The sequence below is a fragment of the Nannospalax galili genome, unplaced genomic scaffold (assembly GCF_000622305.1).
Source record: "Nannospalax galili isolate Female #2095 unplaced genomic scaffold, S.galili_v1.0 scaffold644, whole genome shotgun sequence".
Classification (NCBI taxonomy): domain Eukaryota; kingdom Metazoa; phylum Chordata; class Mammalia; order Rodentia; family Spalacidae; genus Nannospalax; species Nannospalax galili.
Genome location: NW_008351473.1, coordinates 475,297 through 492,103, shown reverse-complemented (window position 1 = coordinate 492,103; position 16,807 = coordinate 475,297). Strand labels below are relative to the sequence as shown.

Below are 16,807 nucleotides of genomic sequence, written 5' to 3'. Positions count from 1 at the left end.
CCTCTGCTTCCCAAGTGCTGGGATTAAAGGCGTGCGCCACCACACCCGGCTTGGTTTGGTTTTTGAGTCTCACTACGTTGCCCTGGTTGGCCTGGGACTCACCATGTAGACCAAGCTGACCTGGAATTAAATGATCCACCCGCCTCTGTCTCCTAAGTGCTGGGATTAAAAGTGGGTGCCACCACGCCCGGCCAAGAACGCCTCTTCTGGACCTGCTAGGACAAGGTTGGCTGGAAGAGTGTGCCCAGGACCCGCGCAGAGCCGGCAGGGGGTGCTACAGGCCGCCCTGGGTTGGAGATGGGGAGGCTGGTCTCCCCAACCCGGTCGCTGTGGAAGGCTAAAATGCAGCCTGGATCCCCTGACTTTGCTGCACGCTGAGCTCCCGGGCCGCACCCGACTGCAGTTCCACTCCTGTGTCCCAGAGAAGGGCGCGAGCTGGGGTCTTGGCCCAGTGCCCTGGAGCAAAGTTCCCGGGAGCAGAGGGACCGGGATAAATTATCAACCGAAAACAGTAGGAGAGAAAGGGGGATCGGCCGGCCTTGATCTTTTCTCTCTGCAAACATCCCTCTTCCTCAAGCAAGCCTCCTCCCATTCACTGGAGCCGCTGGCTGCAGACCCGTACCTGCTGCCCCACAAGGGAGCCTGGGCTGGGGTGGGGATTGCGGAAGAGCGTGGTCTACCTCGTGGTGGACCAGCCGCGAGCCCCCATTGGCTGGAGGCAAAGTAACCTTGGCCCACAAGTTCTGGCCTCTAGCCCAGGCCATGTTGCAACCGGATAGTTCAGGGCTCAGAGACCGATGTGGAAAGTTCAAATTCCCTGTCCCTTTCTCCCTCCCCCACCTTGGGCATCACGAGACTGCTTGGGAAGGGAGCATCTGAGGTCCTGGTACACTGGAAGCAGCTCACACTGGGACAACGTTGTAGTAATCAAAGAATTCCAATTATTGGGGTTCACTGAAGGAGAGGGGATTTCCTCCATCTCTCTTCTCTCCCCCTTTTTCCTCCCCCCTCCTTCCCTTCCTAACTTCCTTCTTAATTTCTTTCCTTCCTTTCTTGATGAGACAGGATCTCGAATTGTAGCCCAGGCTGGCCTTGAACTCCAATTTGCCAGCAACTCTCTTGCTTTGGCCTCTCAAGTGCTGGATTTACAGGCAGGAGCCAAAAGAAACCCAGGGTCCCTAGGTTCCCCAACGGTCTCTTATTTCCCACCTACTCCCTGAGTGAGCTTTCTGTTTTACCTCACACTGTTCCATTTGGGCTGCCTTACTTGGGTCCCCCTCAACCCTGACTATGGGTGGCTCAATGGCAGAGAGGGTCTAGGGAGATGGCATATGGGGGACAGAGCACACTGGAAGAACTTCCCCCTTCAGAGACTGACTGAGGCTGAAATAATTCCAGCGGTAAGCTGTTGAGGGGTAGAGAGGTCTGTGTCCTGCACTCTGTCCCCCAAGACACAGGACATTAAATTCCCTTGAGTGGGATTTTAAGCATTAGGGAGTGGCCAAGTACACAGGAACCTTTGATTTTTGCATACTTGGTGAAGGAAAAAAGCAAATATGGGCCAATGAGATGGCTCTGCAGGTGGGGGTGCTTGCTGCTGGGCCTGATGATTTAAGTTTAATTCCCCAACCCATGTAAAGTGGATGGACAGAACACACTGCAAAGTTGTTCTCTAACCTCCCTGTATGAGCCATGGTATGTGCACACTCCCCCAATAATAATAAACAAAAATAAAAACAAAAGGAAAGCTGATAAGCTGAGGGTGTATTCCTGGAATCCCAGTACTCTGGGAGAATCAGGAGTTCAAGGTCATCCTCCACTGCTTGAGGTTTGAGGCCTGCCTGAGATACCAGAGACCCTGTCTCAAAATAATTAAATAAAAACAAAGGCTAGGGGTGTGGTGGCAGATGGCTGTGAATTCTAGGCCTGCCTCCAGCCAGGGCTATATATAATGAGTCCCCTGTCTTTAAAAAAAAAAAAAAAAAAAAAAAAAAAAAAAAAAAAAAAAAAAGAAAAGAAAACAAATTCAGACTGGGAGACTGTCAAAGACAGCCAGTTATAGGGGCACCCTGACAGAAGGGATCAGAAGATGAGAGATTTTAGGGAGTAACTGAAAAAGGCAGAGTCCAACCAGCAGGGTTTTTCAGAAAAGTAGTGGGTGGAATTGGTCAGCTAAACAGGGAGGACAGCCTGCAGACACCTGGCTGCCTCTCACATTCTGCAAGGAGGACTTCTTGGATGCTGTGTTCCCAGTTCTGTGGGTAGAAACCCTGGGGAGGACAGCTGTAGAGGTGCCAAGAACATACTTGTTCAGGAGCTGGAGGGGTGGCACTGGCCTGCAATCCCAGCTCTCTGCAGGCTGAGGCAGGAGGATAGAGTTCTCGGCCAGCCTGGCTACATAGTAAGACCCTGTCTTAAAACCATCTGCACACGGAAATAACTCCAATTGAGAAAGTGCTTGCCTTGCAAGTATAAGAGCTTGAGTTGGCTCCCCAGAACCCACATAAGGAAAGCCAGCCATGATGGTGTGCCCTTGTGATCCTAGCTCTGGGGAGTCAGGGACAGGTAAACCTCTGAGGTTCACTGGCCAGCAAGTTTAGCTTACTTGTGAGTTCCAAGCCAAGGAGAGGCTATCTCAAAAAATAAGGAGGGCCGGGCATGGTGGTGTATGCCTTTAATCCTAGCACTCAGAAGCAGAGGTAGGTTGTTTATGTGAAGCTTGTTCTACATAGGAAAGTATAGACTAGTCAGGGCTATATAGTGAGTCCCTGTCTCAAAAAAAAAGAAATTGAGGTGGGTGATGCCTGAGAAACAAAATTTCAGGTTGTCCTCTGGCACACACAGACACACACACAGACACACACACACATACACACACACACACAGAGCTGTCCCATCCCACTTCCAAGATCCTCTGCTCTCCCCCCTTCCCCACATTGCTCATAGCTCTTGAACCTTGGCCCTAGACTTTTGGCACAGGCTAGAAAGACTCTTCCTCAACATCCATCCAAGCAAATCCTTTCCTCCTGGCTTGGGTATTACCACTGACTCATCTCCTCCAATTTAGGCCATCAGCTCTCAGCAGAGCTAGAGGAGGGAAAGTAGAAGGCTGCAGGTAGGCTGAGTGAGCAGAACTGACTGAGTGGTTGCTGGGAGACAGGCAGAGCCACAAACTCAGGAGTATGCCCCCTGTGCCCTCCATGGCACAAAAGAAGCTAGCCCAGGAAGGGCCAGAGTCCCCCACCCTATCATGTTGCCTTACCAGACAGATGGTATTTATCTAATGACGGGAAGCAGGGGGCCAGTCAGCGGGCTAGGGTGCTGGTCTGTGTGGCCTATTTGGGTAATGAGGCCTGTTGTGTCCTGAGGTAGCAGGCCTCACCCTACCCCCCAGCAACCATCATCAGCCCAAAGTAAATATGGGAGCTTGGAGACCAGAAAGGAGAGGCGGCCCAATGACCCATGTACCCGAAATAGTACAGGAAGACAGAAGCTGAGGAATCGGATGGTCACCCACCATCCCCAGCCAAGATGAGAGAGGGGGCCACTGGAGAGAGCAGGCCTGACTGTGTGTACAGTGCTCCAGATGGATCCAGGACCTCATGCATGCCCAGCAAATTCTCTGTCACTGAGCTACATTCCCTGTCCCTCAGTGGGAGTTCTAGGAAGAGTGCTACTGCTGAGCCACACTCCCAGCCCCTCATTTGGGGTTTCTAGGCAGGTACTTTACCACTGAACCACACCTCCACTCCCCAGCCTGGTTTGAATTCAAGGCTATACCTTGAGGGACTCCCCATCTGAGCAAGGGTTGGAAAAGGTAGGCCAGAGGGACTTGTGTACATGCCTGGCTTGTAGACCATGAGGAGGAACCTTGGAAAAGAATGGAAGTGGGACTGGACGATATTAAAGACTTGGAGCATCGTGGCCACCTGGGTCAGTTTCCAGGTGGTGACAACTTAGCCTGTGCCCAGCAGGACCCTGAGAGCCAAAGCTATCACCTGTGTAGAATCCCTTCACACCATTCCCTTGGTGCACTCCCCAGGTCAAGGTGAAGGTTAAGATGTCTCCATGCTGTTTTCCTTTGGCCTGGATGATTCTCTCCTTTAGAACAACCAGGAGAAGGTCATGACTTCCTGCTCCCTTCAGATGGCTACACATTATTTGTGGACACATAGGCACATCCTCCCTATCCAGGCAGATTGTCCCCATTCCCCAGACCTCTCCTGTTCCTAAACCAGCCAGCAGGACTGGCAAACAAAAAAGGCATCAAAAGCCTTTTTTTTTCAAAAAATCTTTTTTGAGACAGGGTCTCCCTGTAGCCCCAGCTGGCCTGAAGCTCACTATGTAGACCAGTCTGGCCTTGAATTCACAGAGCTCTGCCTGCCTTTGCCTCCCAAGTGCTGGGACTTAAGGTGTGGGCTACCACGACTGGCTCACCAAAAGCCTTTAGTCCCAGCACTCTGGAGGCAGAGACTGATGGATTGTGCCTACACAGTGAGTTTCAGGACAGCTAGGGCTACATAGTGAGACCCTGTCTCAAAAACAAACAAAAGGGCTGGAGAGATGGCTCAACAGTTAAGAACACTGCTGTTCTTGCAGAAGATCCGATCCGGTTTGAATTCCAGTATCCACATGGCAGCTAACAACAGTAACTCCAATTCCGGGGGATCCGAATTGGATCTTCTGTCCTCCGTGGGCATTGCACGACACAGGTACACTTACATACATGCAGGCAATACATGCATACACATAAAATTTAAAAATTAAATAAATATTAAAAAAGGAAAGAAGGGAGGGAGGGAGGGAGACCAAGCACAGTAATGCACACCTGTAATCTCAGCACTCTGAGTCAGAAGCAGGAGGATCAGGAGTTCAACATCAGCTACATAGAAAGTCCAAGATTATGTGCTTGACTAACGTAATACTAGCTCAAAACTACATGAGAACAACTCTCAAAAATAAAAGAAAGAATGAAGCGGGGGGGGAATGTGAGAACCAGATATGATACACACCTGTAATCTCAGTACTGAGGAGGCTGAGGCAGGAGGATATCTCATTTTTATTTATTTTTATGTGCATGAGTGTTTTACCTGCATGTATATAAGTACATCATGTGGATGCAGTGCCCATGGAAGCCAGAAGAGGGCATTAGATCCCCTGGAACTGGAGTTACAGATGTTTGTTAGCCACCACGTGGGTTCTGGGAACTGAACCCAGGTCCTCTGCTGAGCTATCTCTCCAGCCCCAAGGATATTAAATATTTATTTTATTATTTCTAATTGTGTGTATGTATGTGCACATGTGTGTAGGTGCCCACAGAGGCTAGAAGACAGCATCCAATTCCCTGGAGCTGGGGTTACAGGTTGTTGTGAGCTGCCTGACTTGGGTGTTGGGAATTGAATTTGGGTCCTCTGCAAGAGCAGTATGTGCTCTTAACTGTGGAGCCATCACTCCAGCCCTGTCAAATGTATTCTGATCATATTCTCCCCATTACCCTCTCTTGTCCCCTCCTACTCCTGCTAATTCCCTTCCTCTTCCCAACTGATCCCCTTCACTTTTATGTCTTTCTTTTTTAGTTTTTAGGTCAGGGTCTCACTATATAGCCCTGGCTAGCTAGGAACTCTCTATATAGACCAGGTTAGTCTTGAAATCTGCCTGCTTCTGCCTCCATACTGCTGGGATTAAAAGTGTATGCCATCATGCCCACCCCTACTTTCAGAATTGTAAAAAATTTATTTTTATTACATTTATTTATGGGGGGGGGTGCATAGAGGTCAGAGGACAACTTGTGGGAGTCAGTTTTCTCCTTCTACTATGTGGGTCGTGTGGATGGTCATCAAGTCACCAGGATTGGCGGCCTGCACCTTTACCTGCTGAGCCATCTCCTTGGCCTATGGATGGTCATCAGGTCACCAGGCTTGACAGCAAGCACCATTACCTGCTGAGTCGTTTCCATGACCTTCCTGTCTTTTGTTTTGTTTTGTTTAGACAGGGTCTCACTGTATAGCACTGATTGGTCTAGAACTCACTGTGTAGACCTGGCTGGCCTCAAATTCCCTGAGATCCACCTGCCTCTGCCTCCCGAGTGCTGGGATTAAAGGCTTGTGCCACCACGCCTGCTTGGCTATGCCTTTTCTGTTGTTACCTGATGAGTTTAGGGTTGCTTACAGGAGCATGGGCACTTTATTAGTGGCAATACCACTGAAAAAAGCATCTCTCCTAGCAACCACTAACTGCCTGTAGACCTTCAATGAGGGAGTGGGACCTTATGAGTCTATCAGACTACGAGGCAGGAAGATTTTTAGTTCCAGGCCAACCTGGACTACATACAGAATCAATCTCTCCCTCTTCCCTCTCTCTCCCTCTCCCTCCCTCCTCTGTCTCTTATGGGGGGGGCAGTATCTGTGAGATTTGACTGCAGGCTAGGAATTTCAGGCGCTTTAAATTTCTGCCCCTATCTACCCTTTCCTGGAGCCAACCCTGACATACCTTCTTCCCTCCCATCCTCTGTCTACAGTGGCAAGCTGGTCTCTCCCAAGTGGAAGAATTTCAAAGGCCTCAAGCTGCTCTGCCGGGATAAAATCCGCCTCAACAACGCCATCTGGAGAGCCTGGTACATTCAGTGTGAGTGACACCTTGGGTTCTGCTGAGTTGGGAGGGCTGTTCCCTAACTGGAGCGCTCCATGCACAGAACATTCTGCAACTCAGGACCAGCAGCTGTTGAGAGGGAAGGTACAGCAGAGGGCACCTTGGAAAGAACTGAGGGAAGTTGAGATGGGGGTGTCAGGTGAAGATACATCCAGCAGCCCCTTAGCTAAGTAAGTTAATTGGAATGCTCCTTAAAAGAGGTCAATTAGGCCGGGTGTGGTGGCACACGCCTTTAATCCCAGGCAGAGGCAGGTGGAGTTCAAGGCCAGCCTGGTCTCCATTAGTGAATCCAGGCCAGCTGTGGCTACAGGGAGACCTTGTCTCAAAAAGACCAAAAAAAAAAAAAAAAAAAAGTCAATTAGGGAAATAGATATGGCTCATGGGTAGATCACCTGCCTAGAGTCCACCAGCAAAAGGCTAGGAGTGTACCTCAGTGGTAGAACACCTGCCTAGATGCCCCCCCGCCCAGTGAGGGCCTGGAGGTGTTGCTCAGGGGTAGAGCACCTGCCTAGAATCCCCCAGTAAGGGGCTAGGGGTGTAGCTCAGTAGTACACATGCAAGCTACAGGATTCCATCCCCTGAACCACAGGAAAAGGGTGTGCATGGAAGTTAGATATGCTGCTGGTCAATTGCAACACTTAGTAAATGGGGAAATGGAGGAAAATCCTGGGTGGAATGCTACCAACCTCTTAATGAACACCAAGCAGGTATCTGCTTTGATTTCAGTAGAGGGACTGCCACTGCCTCCCAGGTTTGGCATTGCCACACCCACCTGCTTACAAGTCTTAGACATTCATTTATTTATTTATTTATTTATTTATTTATTTATTTAAGCATGTGGATCAATAGAAACTAAAGTCTCTGTCTGTTTGGATGGAATCCAGCAGGAGCAGTAGAGAGAAAACCATGTGTGTTCCTCCTGAACTATGTGTTCCTAGCTGAGCACAGCCTTTGATCCTGCTGCCTTGACACAGAGGGGACTGTCCCCAAATGAATGACTGTGGCCTCTAGGTATATCATTCACTGAACCTTAACTTAGTGCCAGGCCCTTTTATATCTGTCATCACCACACCAACCATGAGCAGTTAGGCCTGTTGGCCTCACTGAATAGATACGGAAACAGGTTCAGAGAGGTTAGGTAACTTGCTTGAAGTCACAACTAGTAACAGGCAGAGATAGTGGGAAACCTGTTAGAGTGGTTCTAAGTTCAGGATCTTTTCCACTATGCCAAATGGCCTTATGGGCACCTGCCTAGAACCCCCAGTGAGGGTCTGGGGTGTGGCTCAGTGGTAGAGCACCTGCTTAGAATCCCCCATGAAGGGCTGGTGAATGCCATAGTGGTAGAATTCTTGGTGCCTAGAATTCCCTAGTGACATGCTGAGGGGTGGCTTTGCAGTAGTGAATTCGAATAGCATTCAGGAAGCCCTAGGTTCAATACCCAGCACTACAAAAAATAAAATAAAAAGTGATTGTGATGATACAGACCTGTAGTCTCAGCTACTCTAGTGGCTGAGACAAGCAGGTGTCAACTTGAGACCAGCCTGGACTACATAGGAAAGATGTATCAAAATTTTTAAAAATAGCCAGGCATGGTGGCACATGCCTTTAATCCCAGCACTCAGAAGGCAGAGGCAGGCAGATCTCTGTGAGATCCAGGCCAGGGCGGTCTGCATAGTGAATTCCAGGCGGGCTGGGGCTACAGGGAGACCCTGTCAAAATAAAAATTATTTGGTCTTTTTGAGGCAGGGTCTCCCTGTAGCCATAACTAACCTGGAACTCACTATGTAGACCAGGCTGGCCTTGAACTCACAGAGATCCGCCTGCCTCTGCCTCCCGAGTGCTGGGATTAAAGGCGTGTGCCACCATGCCAGGACAATATAAAAAAATTTTTAAAGGGTTTTTGTTGTTGTTGTTATTGTGGTTTATTTATTTATTTAGTTAGTTTTTTTTTTTGTCTTTTTTGAGACAGGGTCTCCCTGTAGCCCCAGCTGTCCTGGAACTCACTATGTAGACCAGGCTGGCCTTGAACTCACAGAGATCTGCCTGCCTCTGCATGCGCCACCACACCCAGCAATATAAATTTTTTTAATAAATAAAAGAGGACTGGATCAGCCTGGTCTTCATAGTGAGTTCCAGGCCAGCTGGGGATACAGGGAGACCCTGTCTTAAAATAAAAAACAATTAAAAAAAGAAAGAAAATCAGATATTCTGTCTTCCCAGCACCCCTGGAGAAAGCTTGACTCACCCCCTTACAGAAAGTGTCACCTTCAGTTCACCCAGCAGTGCCCCTACTGTCCCTACTGCCCCTCTGCAAGTCCCTGGCCTCACCCTGGCCACAGTCTTCCTTCCCTGCCCTCCACACCTCTCCCACACTCTCATAGCCTCTTGGTTTCCTCAGAGCTGCCAAGTCACTTTGTGATTCTCCTTGGTCAGGAAGGACTTTCCACTTTGCATTATCTATACATTCTTTGTTTGCTTTCCTTATCTCTCTAGCATGTTCTGAGAAGTCCTGATTAATCCCTGGGTCCTTCAACCCAGCATCCACATCCATCCCTGCAAGGATGCAAAGGGTTAGGTAGCCAATGGAGAATAGAAGAAAAGAGCACCTGCCTAGAATCCCCCAGTGAGAGGCTGGTGGGTGGCTCAGTGGTAGAGCACCTGCCTAGAATCCCCCAGTGAGGGGTTGGGGTGTGGCTCAGTGGTAGAGCCCTTGCCTAGAATCCCCCAGTGATGGGCTGAAGGTATGGTTCAGTGGTAGAGCACCTGCCTAGAATTCCCTGTGAGGGACTGGGGATGTGGCTCAGTGGTAGAACACCTGCCTAGACACCCCACCACCCCTCCCAATCCCCATTGTGGAGCTGGGGGCATGGATCAGTGGTAGAGTACTTACCTAGCATGTGTGAGGACCTAGGTTCCAACTCCAGTATCATTAAAAAAAAGGATGAGGAAGAAGAGGAGGAAGAGGAGGAGGAGCATGAGGAGGAAGAGGAAGAGGAAAGAAAAAGAAAAGTCACCCCAAGCACATAGGAGGGCACATATTGGTACTCCTAGCATTGGGCAGGTAGAGGTAGGAGGATGAGGAGTTCAAGTTCCCTTGCTTCACAGCTGAGCTCAAAGCCAGCCTGGGCTACAGGAAACCCTGTCTTGAAAAAGGAAGAGAGACAGGTATGGTGGCACACACCTTTAATCCCAGCACTCTGGAGGCAGAGGCAGGCAGATCTCTGTGAGTTCAAGGCCAGCCTGGTCTACATAGTGAGTTCCAGAACAGCTGGGGCTACAGGGAGACCCTGTCTCAAAAAGACCAAAAAAAAAGGGGGGGGGAAGGGAGCTGGCGAGATGGCTCAGCAGTTAAGAGCACTGACTGTTCTTGCAGAGGACTCGGGTTCAGTTCCCAGCACCCACATGGCGGCTACGTATGGTCCAACTTAACTCCAGTTCCAGGGGAATCCTGCATGACACATACGTGTACACAATACACTCATACACATAAAATAAAAATAATAAAATATTTTACAAAGAAAAGACCAAAAAGAAAAAAAGAAAAAGGAAGAGGAGGAAGAGAAGAGGGGGAGGGAGAAGAACAGGAGGAGGAGAGAAGGAAGAAAAGGAGGAGGAGGAAGAAGGAAGAGAAAGAGGTGGACGAAGGTCCAAGAGGAGCAGGAAGAGGGAGGAGGAGGAAGTGCAGAAGGAGGGGACAAAAAGATGGGCCCTTGGGTGTGTAGACTGCCAAGGTCCTAGAGCAAGGAAAGTTCCAGAGCATCTCCCTCCTGGCTTTGCAGATGAGATCATGAGTATCAGGAAAGGACACATGTGTTCAGGGATGATTGAGCCCTCTTGGCTGTCCCTTCTCCAGCTCAGGGACCTTGTGCTCTGGACAGAGGGTTGTGACAGTCAGGATTATAAAACCTTACTTGAATTACTTGAATTCCAGTCTGTATACCACTGACCTGGCTCTCATCCCTCAGATGTGCAGCGGAGGAAGAGCCCGGTGTGTGGCTTCGTGACCCCTCTGCAGGGATCTGAAGCGGATGAACACCGGAAACCCGAGGTAGCTGGGGGATCTGCTTATCCACCCAGGGGCTTCCTCCCACCGCAGGGATTGGGTGAAAAGCAGGTTATGGGGACACTGGCTGCCAATGCCACCCTTCCTTCCCACTGAACGCTGTCACCTGTCCTCCGCCAGGCTGTGGTTCTGGAGGGGAATTACTGGAAGAGGCGCATCGAGGTGGTGATGAGGGAATATCACAAGTGGCGCATCTACTACAAGAAGCGGGTCAGTGGGATGGGATGGGAAGGTGTACTTAGAAAAGTCCTGGAGGGGATCCATTGAACCCACCCCAACAAACACCCTTAGACTGCCTATTAAGTCCCTGGATGATAGCGCCACCGTGTGGCCACAGGATCTCCTTGCAGCCTGCTTATTTTTCTGGGTTGTGAAAATGGGCGGGGCCTGGGGAAAATGGAAGCTCCCATGGGTGTGGGTGCAGGGGGATTCAATGTCTACCTCTGTGTTCCTGCAGCTCCGTAAGTCCAGCAGGGAAGGGGATCTCCTGGCTCCTAAGCAGGTGGGTGTTCAGTAAGTCTAGTTGGGAAAGACAACTACTGGCCCCTAGGAAGGTGAGGAGAATTGATGACTTCTGCCTGCTTAGCCAGTGCAGTGTCTGCCTGTGAGGATGGGGTAGGAGAGAAATGGAGGTTGACTACCATCGTCTGGGTCATTACTGGAGCTTTCTCTTCTCGAGAGGGTGCAGTAGTGAGGCAGGAGGATTCCAGGCCAGCCTGGTCTACAGAGTGAAACCTAGTCTCAAAAAGCAAGCAGAAGTGGAATGTGGTAACTTAGTCCCAATACTCAGGAGGCAGAGGCAGATGGATCTCTGTGAGTTCGGGGCCAGCCTGATCTTCATAGGGAATTCCAGGCCAACGAGGGCTACACAGTGAGACCCTGTCTCAAATAAACAAAAAAGGAAACAAAAACAAAGCAAGCAGGTGGTGGGAGACCTAGGGGAAGAGGGTCCTAAGGATGGAAGTCTGAGGCAGGAGAAAGCAGAGGGAAAACCAGGCATGATGGTAAATGCTTGTAATCCCAGAACCCCAGAGGCTGAGGCAGGATTGCAAATTTGAGGTCAATTGGGGTTTTATAGTAAGTTTGAGGTCAATCTCAATTATATAGAGACCCCGTCTACTTGGGTGTGTAGACTGCCAAGGTCCTAGAGCAAGGAAAGTTCCAGAGCATCTCCCTCCTGGCTTTGCAGATGAGATCATGAGTATCAGGAAAGGACACATGTGTTCAGGGATGATTGAGCCCTCTTGGCTGTCCCTTCTCCAGCTCAGGGACCTTGTGCTCTGGACAGAGGGTTGTGACAGTCAGGATTATAAAACCTTACTTGAATTACTTGAATTCCAGTCTGTATACCACTGACCTGGCTCTCATCCCTCAGATGTGCAGCGGAGGAAGAGCCCGGTGTGTGGCTTCGTGACCCCTCTGCAGGGATCTGAAGCGGATGAACACCGGAAACCCGAGGTAGCTGGGGGATCTGCTTATCCACCCAGGGGCTTCCTCCCACCGCAGGGATTGGGTGAAAAGCAGGTTATGGGGACACTGGCTGCCAATGCCACCCTTCCTTCCCACTGAACGCTGTCACCTGTCCTCCGCCAGGCTGTGGTTCTGGAGGGGAATTACTGGAAGAGGCGCATCGAGGTGGTGATGAGGGAATATCACAAGTGGCGCATCTACTACAAGAAGCGGGTCAGTGGGATGGGATGGGAAGGTGTACTTAGAAAAGTCCTGGAGGGGATCCATTGAACCCACCCCAACAAACACCCTTAGACTGCCTATTAAGTCCCTGGATGATAGCGCCACCGTGTGGCCACAGGATCTCCTTGCAGCCTGCTTATTTTTCTGGGTTGTGAAAATGGGCGGGGCCTGGGGAAAATGGAAGCTCCCATGGGTGTGGGTGCAGGGGGATTCAATGTCTACCTCTGTGTTCCTGCAGCTCCGTAAGTCCAGCAGGGAAGGGGATCTCCTGGCTCCTAAGCAGGTGGGTGTTCAGTAAGTCTAGTTGGGAAAGACAACTACTGGCCCCTAGGAAGGTGAGGAGAATTGATGACTTCTGCCTGCTTAGCCAGTGCAGTGTCTGCCTGTGAGGATGGGGTAGGAGAGAAATGGAGGTTGACTACCATCGTCTGGGTCATTACTGGAGCTTTCTCTTCTCGAGAGGGTGCAGTAGTGAGGCAGGAGGATTCCAGGCCAGCCTGGTCTACAGAGTGAAACCTAGTCTCAAAAAGCAAGCAGAAGTGGAATGTGGTAACTTAGTCCCAATACTCAGGAGGCAGAGGCAGATGGATCTCTGTGAGTTCGGGGCCAGCCTGATCTTCATAGGGAATTCCAGGCCAACGAGGGCTACACAGTGAGACCCTGTCTCAAATAAACAAAAAAGGAAACAAAAACAAAGCAAGCAGGTGGTGGGAGACCTAGGGGAAGAGGGTCCTAAGGATGGAAGTCTGAGGCAGGAGAAAGCAGAGGGAAAACCAGGCATGATGGTAAATGCTTGTAATCCCAGAACCCCAGAGGCTGAGGCAGGATTGCAAATTTGAGGTCAATTGGGGTTTTATAGTAAGTTTGAGGTCAATCTCAATTATATAGAGACCCCGTCTAAAAAAAAAAAAAAAAAAAAAAAAACAACCAAACTAGCTGAGCTTGGTGGCACACACCTGTAATCCCAGTAGTGGGGAGGTAGAGTTCATCCCTGGCCACATAGGGAGTCCAGGCCAGCCTGGGCTACAAGAAACCCTGCCAAAAAAAAAAAATCAAAGCCAGGGGCTTGAGAGATGGTGTGGTGGTTAACAGCATTTGCTGTTCTTGCAGAAGACCAGAGTTCAATTCCCAGAACCTACACGTTGGTTCACCCGAACTCCAGTTCCATGGGATCTGACACCATCTTCTGACCTCTGTGGGCAGTGCATGACACTCATACACATAAAAATAAGTAACTAAAGCCAGGCATGGTGCCACAAACCTTTAGTCCCTGTACTCGGGAGGCAGAGGCAGGCAGATCTCTGTGAGTTCAAGGCCAGGCTGGTCTACATAGTTCCAGGCCAGGTGGGGCTACAGGGAGACCCTGTCTCAAAAAGATCCCCCTCCAAAAAAAGCAAATAAATATATACACCTTTTTTTTTTTTTTTGTCTTTTTGAAACAGGGTCTCCCAGTAGCCCCAGCTGGCCTGGAACTCACTATGTAGACCAGGCTGGCCTCGAACTCACAGGGATCTGCCTGCCTCTGCTTCCCAAGTGCTGGGATGAAAGGCATGTGCCACCACGCCTGGCTAATATATACACTTTTTAAAAACAGGAGCCATCTATCTATCTATCTATCTATCTATCATCTATCTATCTATCTATCTATCTATCTATCTATCTATCATCTATCTATCTATCTATCTATCTATCTATCTATCAATCAATCATCTATCTATCTATGGGCTAAAGAGATGGCTGAGGTTAAGAGCACTAGCTGCTCTTGCAGAAGACCTGGGTCCCATTCCTATAGCTCTAGTGCCAGGGGATCCAACACCCTCTTATGGTCTCTGTGTACATTGCACACACATGATGCACTTACATACATGCAGGCAAAATACATACATAAAATAAAAATAAATAAATTGGGACTGGAGAGATGGAGCAGTTAAGAGCACTGGCTGCTCTTGCAGAGCACTTGGGTTCAGTTCCCAGCACCCATATGGTGGCTAACAATTGTCCGTCAGAGGATCCAACATTCTCTACTGGCCTCTGTGGGCATTGTGCAACATGGGTTTTCTTACATAAAACACTCAGACACATAAAGTAAAAATAATTTTAAAAATACATCCAAGTCAAACTAACAGCATAGAGAGCTGGAAGGGCTACTAGCTAACCTGGTCAGTTTCCTGGGGGGCGGCGAGTTGTTATAGGCCAATAGGATGACCTTGAACTTCTATATAATAAACCAGGCCCATCAGGGAAAAGTGAGGTAGTGTCTTTTAGAGAGGCTTTCTGGCTGGGGTGGGGGACCACTTCATCCCAGACAGGGGTGATATGGAGGGCCAGGGCACTAAGCACTCTGTCCTGCTAGGTGGAAGGTGGGTGGCCACCACCAGAGCGATGGTGCGAACAGCTCTTCTCCAGTGTGGTACCTGTGCTGCTCAGGGGCCCTCAGGAGGAGCCCGGTGGGCGGCAACTCCTGGACCTCGACTGTTTTTTGTCTGATATCTCCGACACTCTCTTCACCATGACACAGCCCAGCCCCTCATCCCTGCAGCTGCCCCAAGAAGATGGTGAGGAGAGAATGGGAGAGGGGCTCAGACCTGTAACAATCCAGGCAGCCAAGGAGTATGGTTAGGAGGGAGCCATTTCCCCATCTGCAACTTCTGATGTCACTACTGTCCCTGCAGCTTATGTTGGCAATGCTGACATGATCCAGCCGGACCTGACACCATTGCAGCCCAGCCTAGATGACTTCATGGAGATATCAGGTGGGATAGGTCCTCATGTGGGGGAGTGGGGGGCAGGTGGCAGGGCAGACGGACAGAGTCAATTCAAAGAAAGCCTTTGGAAGGTCATAGCCACAGAAGGATGAATGCAGGAGGAGCAGGCCATTTCTGGGATTTCTCTGGGCTGCCTTTGTGAGCCTTAGGATGTAGTCACTGTGAATTTAGGTAAGGACTTGGACAGAGTACAAGGCCAGGGGGCAGGGTCTTTGAAACTACAGATGCCAGAGGCTCCCAGAAGAGTAGTGGATGCCTGGAATCAGTGTGGACAGGGATTTAGACTTGGATTTGTTAGGGTCTATTTATTATATATATATATATAATAAATATACATTATATATATATATATATTTGTATGTGTATGTGGTGTTGAGGACCTTATGCCTACTAGTCAGATGCTCTACTATTGAGCCATGATCCCAGCACTTTAGTGGGTTATTCTCGGCAGGTGCTGTACCACTGAGCCCCACTGCCAGCCCCTCACTAGGGGATTCTAGGCAGGTGCTCTAACACTGAGTCACACTCCAAGCCCCTCACTGGGAGATTCTAGGCAGGTGTTCTACTACTGAGTCAATGCCCCTAGCCCCTCAATAGCAAATGCTCTACTACTGAGCCATACCCCAGACCCTTTATAGACTAGCATGGGAGAGGCCCTGGGTTTGACCCCAAGCACCTCATAAACCACTTTAACTGATGAGTGAATCCAAGACATCAAGTCTCTTAAAGCATTTTTCAATGTGGCAAGTTTCTCAGGCTCCTGTCTACTCAGGGCTAACTCATGATTCTCCTGCCTCAGCCTTTGGAGTTATGGAATGAGCCATTACACCTGACAAAACTTGATTCTTGTTTTTATATGGAGTCTTCCTTCCTCACATCACTGTCTTACTGAGCATATTCCTTAGTGTTCAGCACAGGCATGCCTTCAGGGGCTTCCAAGGCCATGCTGAAGGGCCAGGCAGACACCAGGGTTAAACCTCTGTCACCCATTTTAGTGACCTCTCCCCGCAGCTCCTTCCCTACAGAGTCTTGGACCTATCACTCAAGAGGTAAAGGCCTATGGGGTGGGAACTAAGGAATGAGGAACCACCCCCACCCCTACTTCAGCCCTGGGAGGGTGGGGGCTGTGAGGGGCAGAGGCATTGATAGCAGTGCCCTGGGAGATGACCTGCCAGAAGGGGCAGCAGCTCAGATTTGGCCCACAGACCCCTGCTACAGGTAGGAGCTCAACTGTGCCCACCTAGGTTGTGGGCACATTCAGGATGGACTGGAGTTTGCAGTAACTGTTCAATTCAGGGTGGCAGCTGGGGAGGGGCAAGCACGGGTCTCCAGTGGCTACACTGATGCTCTCAAGAACCCCATGCACATGCACTGGGAGGGCCTCGAGCCACCAGGGCCACCAGGCTTTCTACTCTGTCTTGTCTCTGGAGAGGTCAGCCGAAGGCCTAGAATTCTATGGGGCTGGGGTTGGAGGAGGGTAGGTACAGGGATGGGGGTGGTATGGCCTGTCAGTGTGGCAACCAGGCCAGGGAGGAGCTGGGGTTTGGTGGGAAGCTAAGAAAGGAAAGTGGCTCTCAGGGCAGGTGGGGACAGGCATAGGCAGACAATGGTAAGGGGGTAGCTGATGGCTCAGGCGTGC

The 16,807-nt window shown here is 50.0% G+C and overlaps 1 protein-coding gene across 6 annotated transcripts in view; it reads left to right on the top strand.

The window, feature by feature from the left end:
* Mlxipl (MLX interacting protein like) overlaps window positions 1-16,807 on the top strand; it is a 28,291-nt gene that overhangs the window by 1,135 nt on the left and 10,349 nt on the right. For 3 of the 6 annotated variants that reach the window (XM_029553681.1, XM_008848382.3, XM_029553684.1), the window contains exons 2-7: window positions 6,518-6,624; window positions 10,614-10,696; window positions 10,832-10,921; window positions 11,169-11,213; window positions 14,757-14,958; window positions 15,076-15,156. In XM_029553681.1, the coding sequence (XP_029409541.1) occupies window positions 6,518-6,624; window positions 10,614-10,696; window positions 10,832-10,921; window positions 11,169-11,213; window positions 14,757-14,958; window positions 15,076-15,156 (608 nt within the window). Of the gene's footprint in view, window positions 1-6,517; window positions 6,625-10,613; window positions 10,697-10,831; window positions 10,922-11,168; window positions 11,214-12,088; window positions 12,170-12,304; window positions 12,395-12,641; window positions 12,687-14,756; window positions 14,959-15,075; window positions 15,157-16,807 lie in introns of those variants that run through there. The other 3 variants (XM_029553680.1, XM_029553679.1, XM_029553683.1) reach the window with 2 other exon arrangements.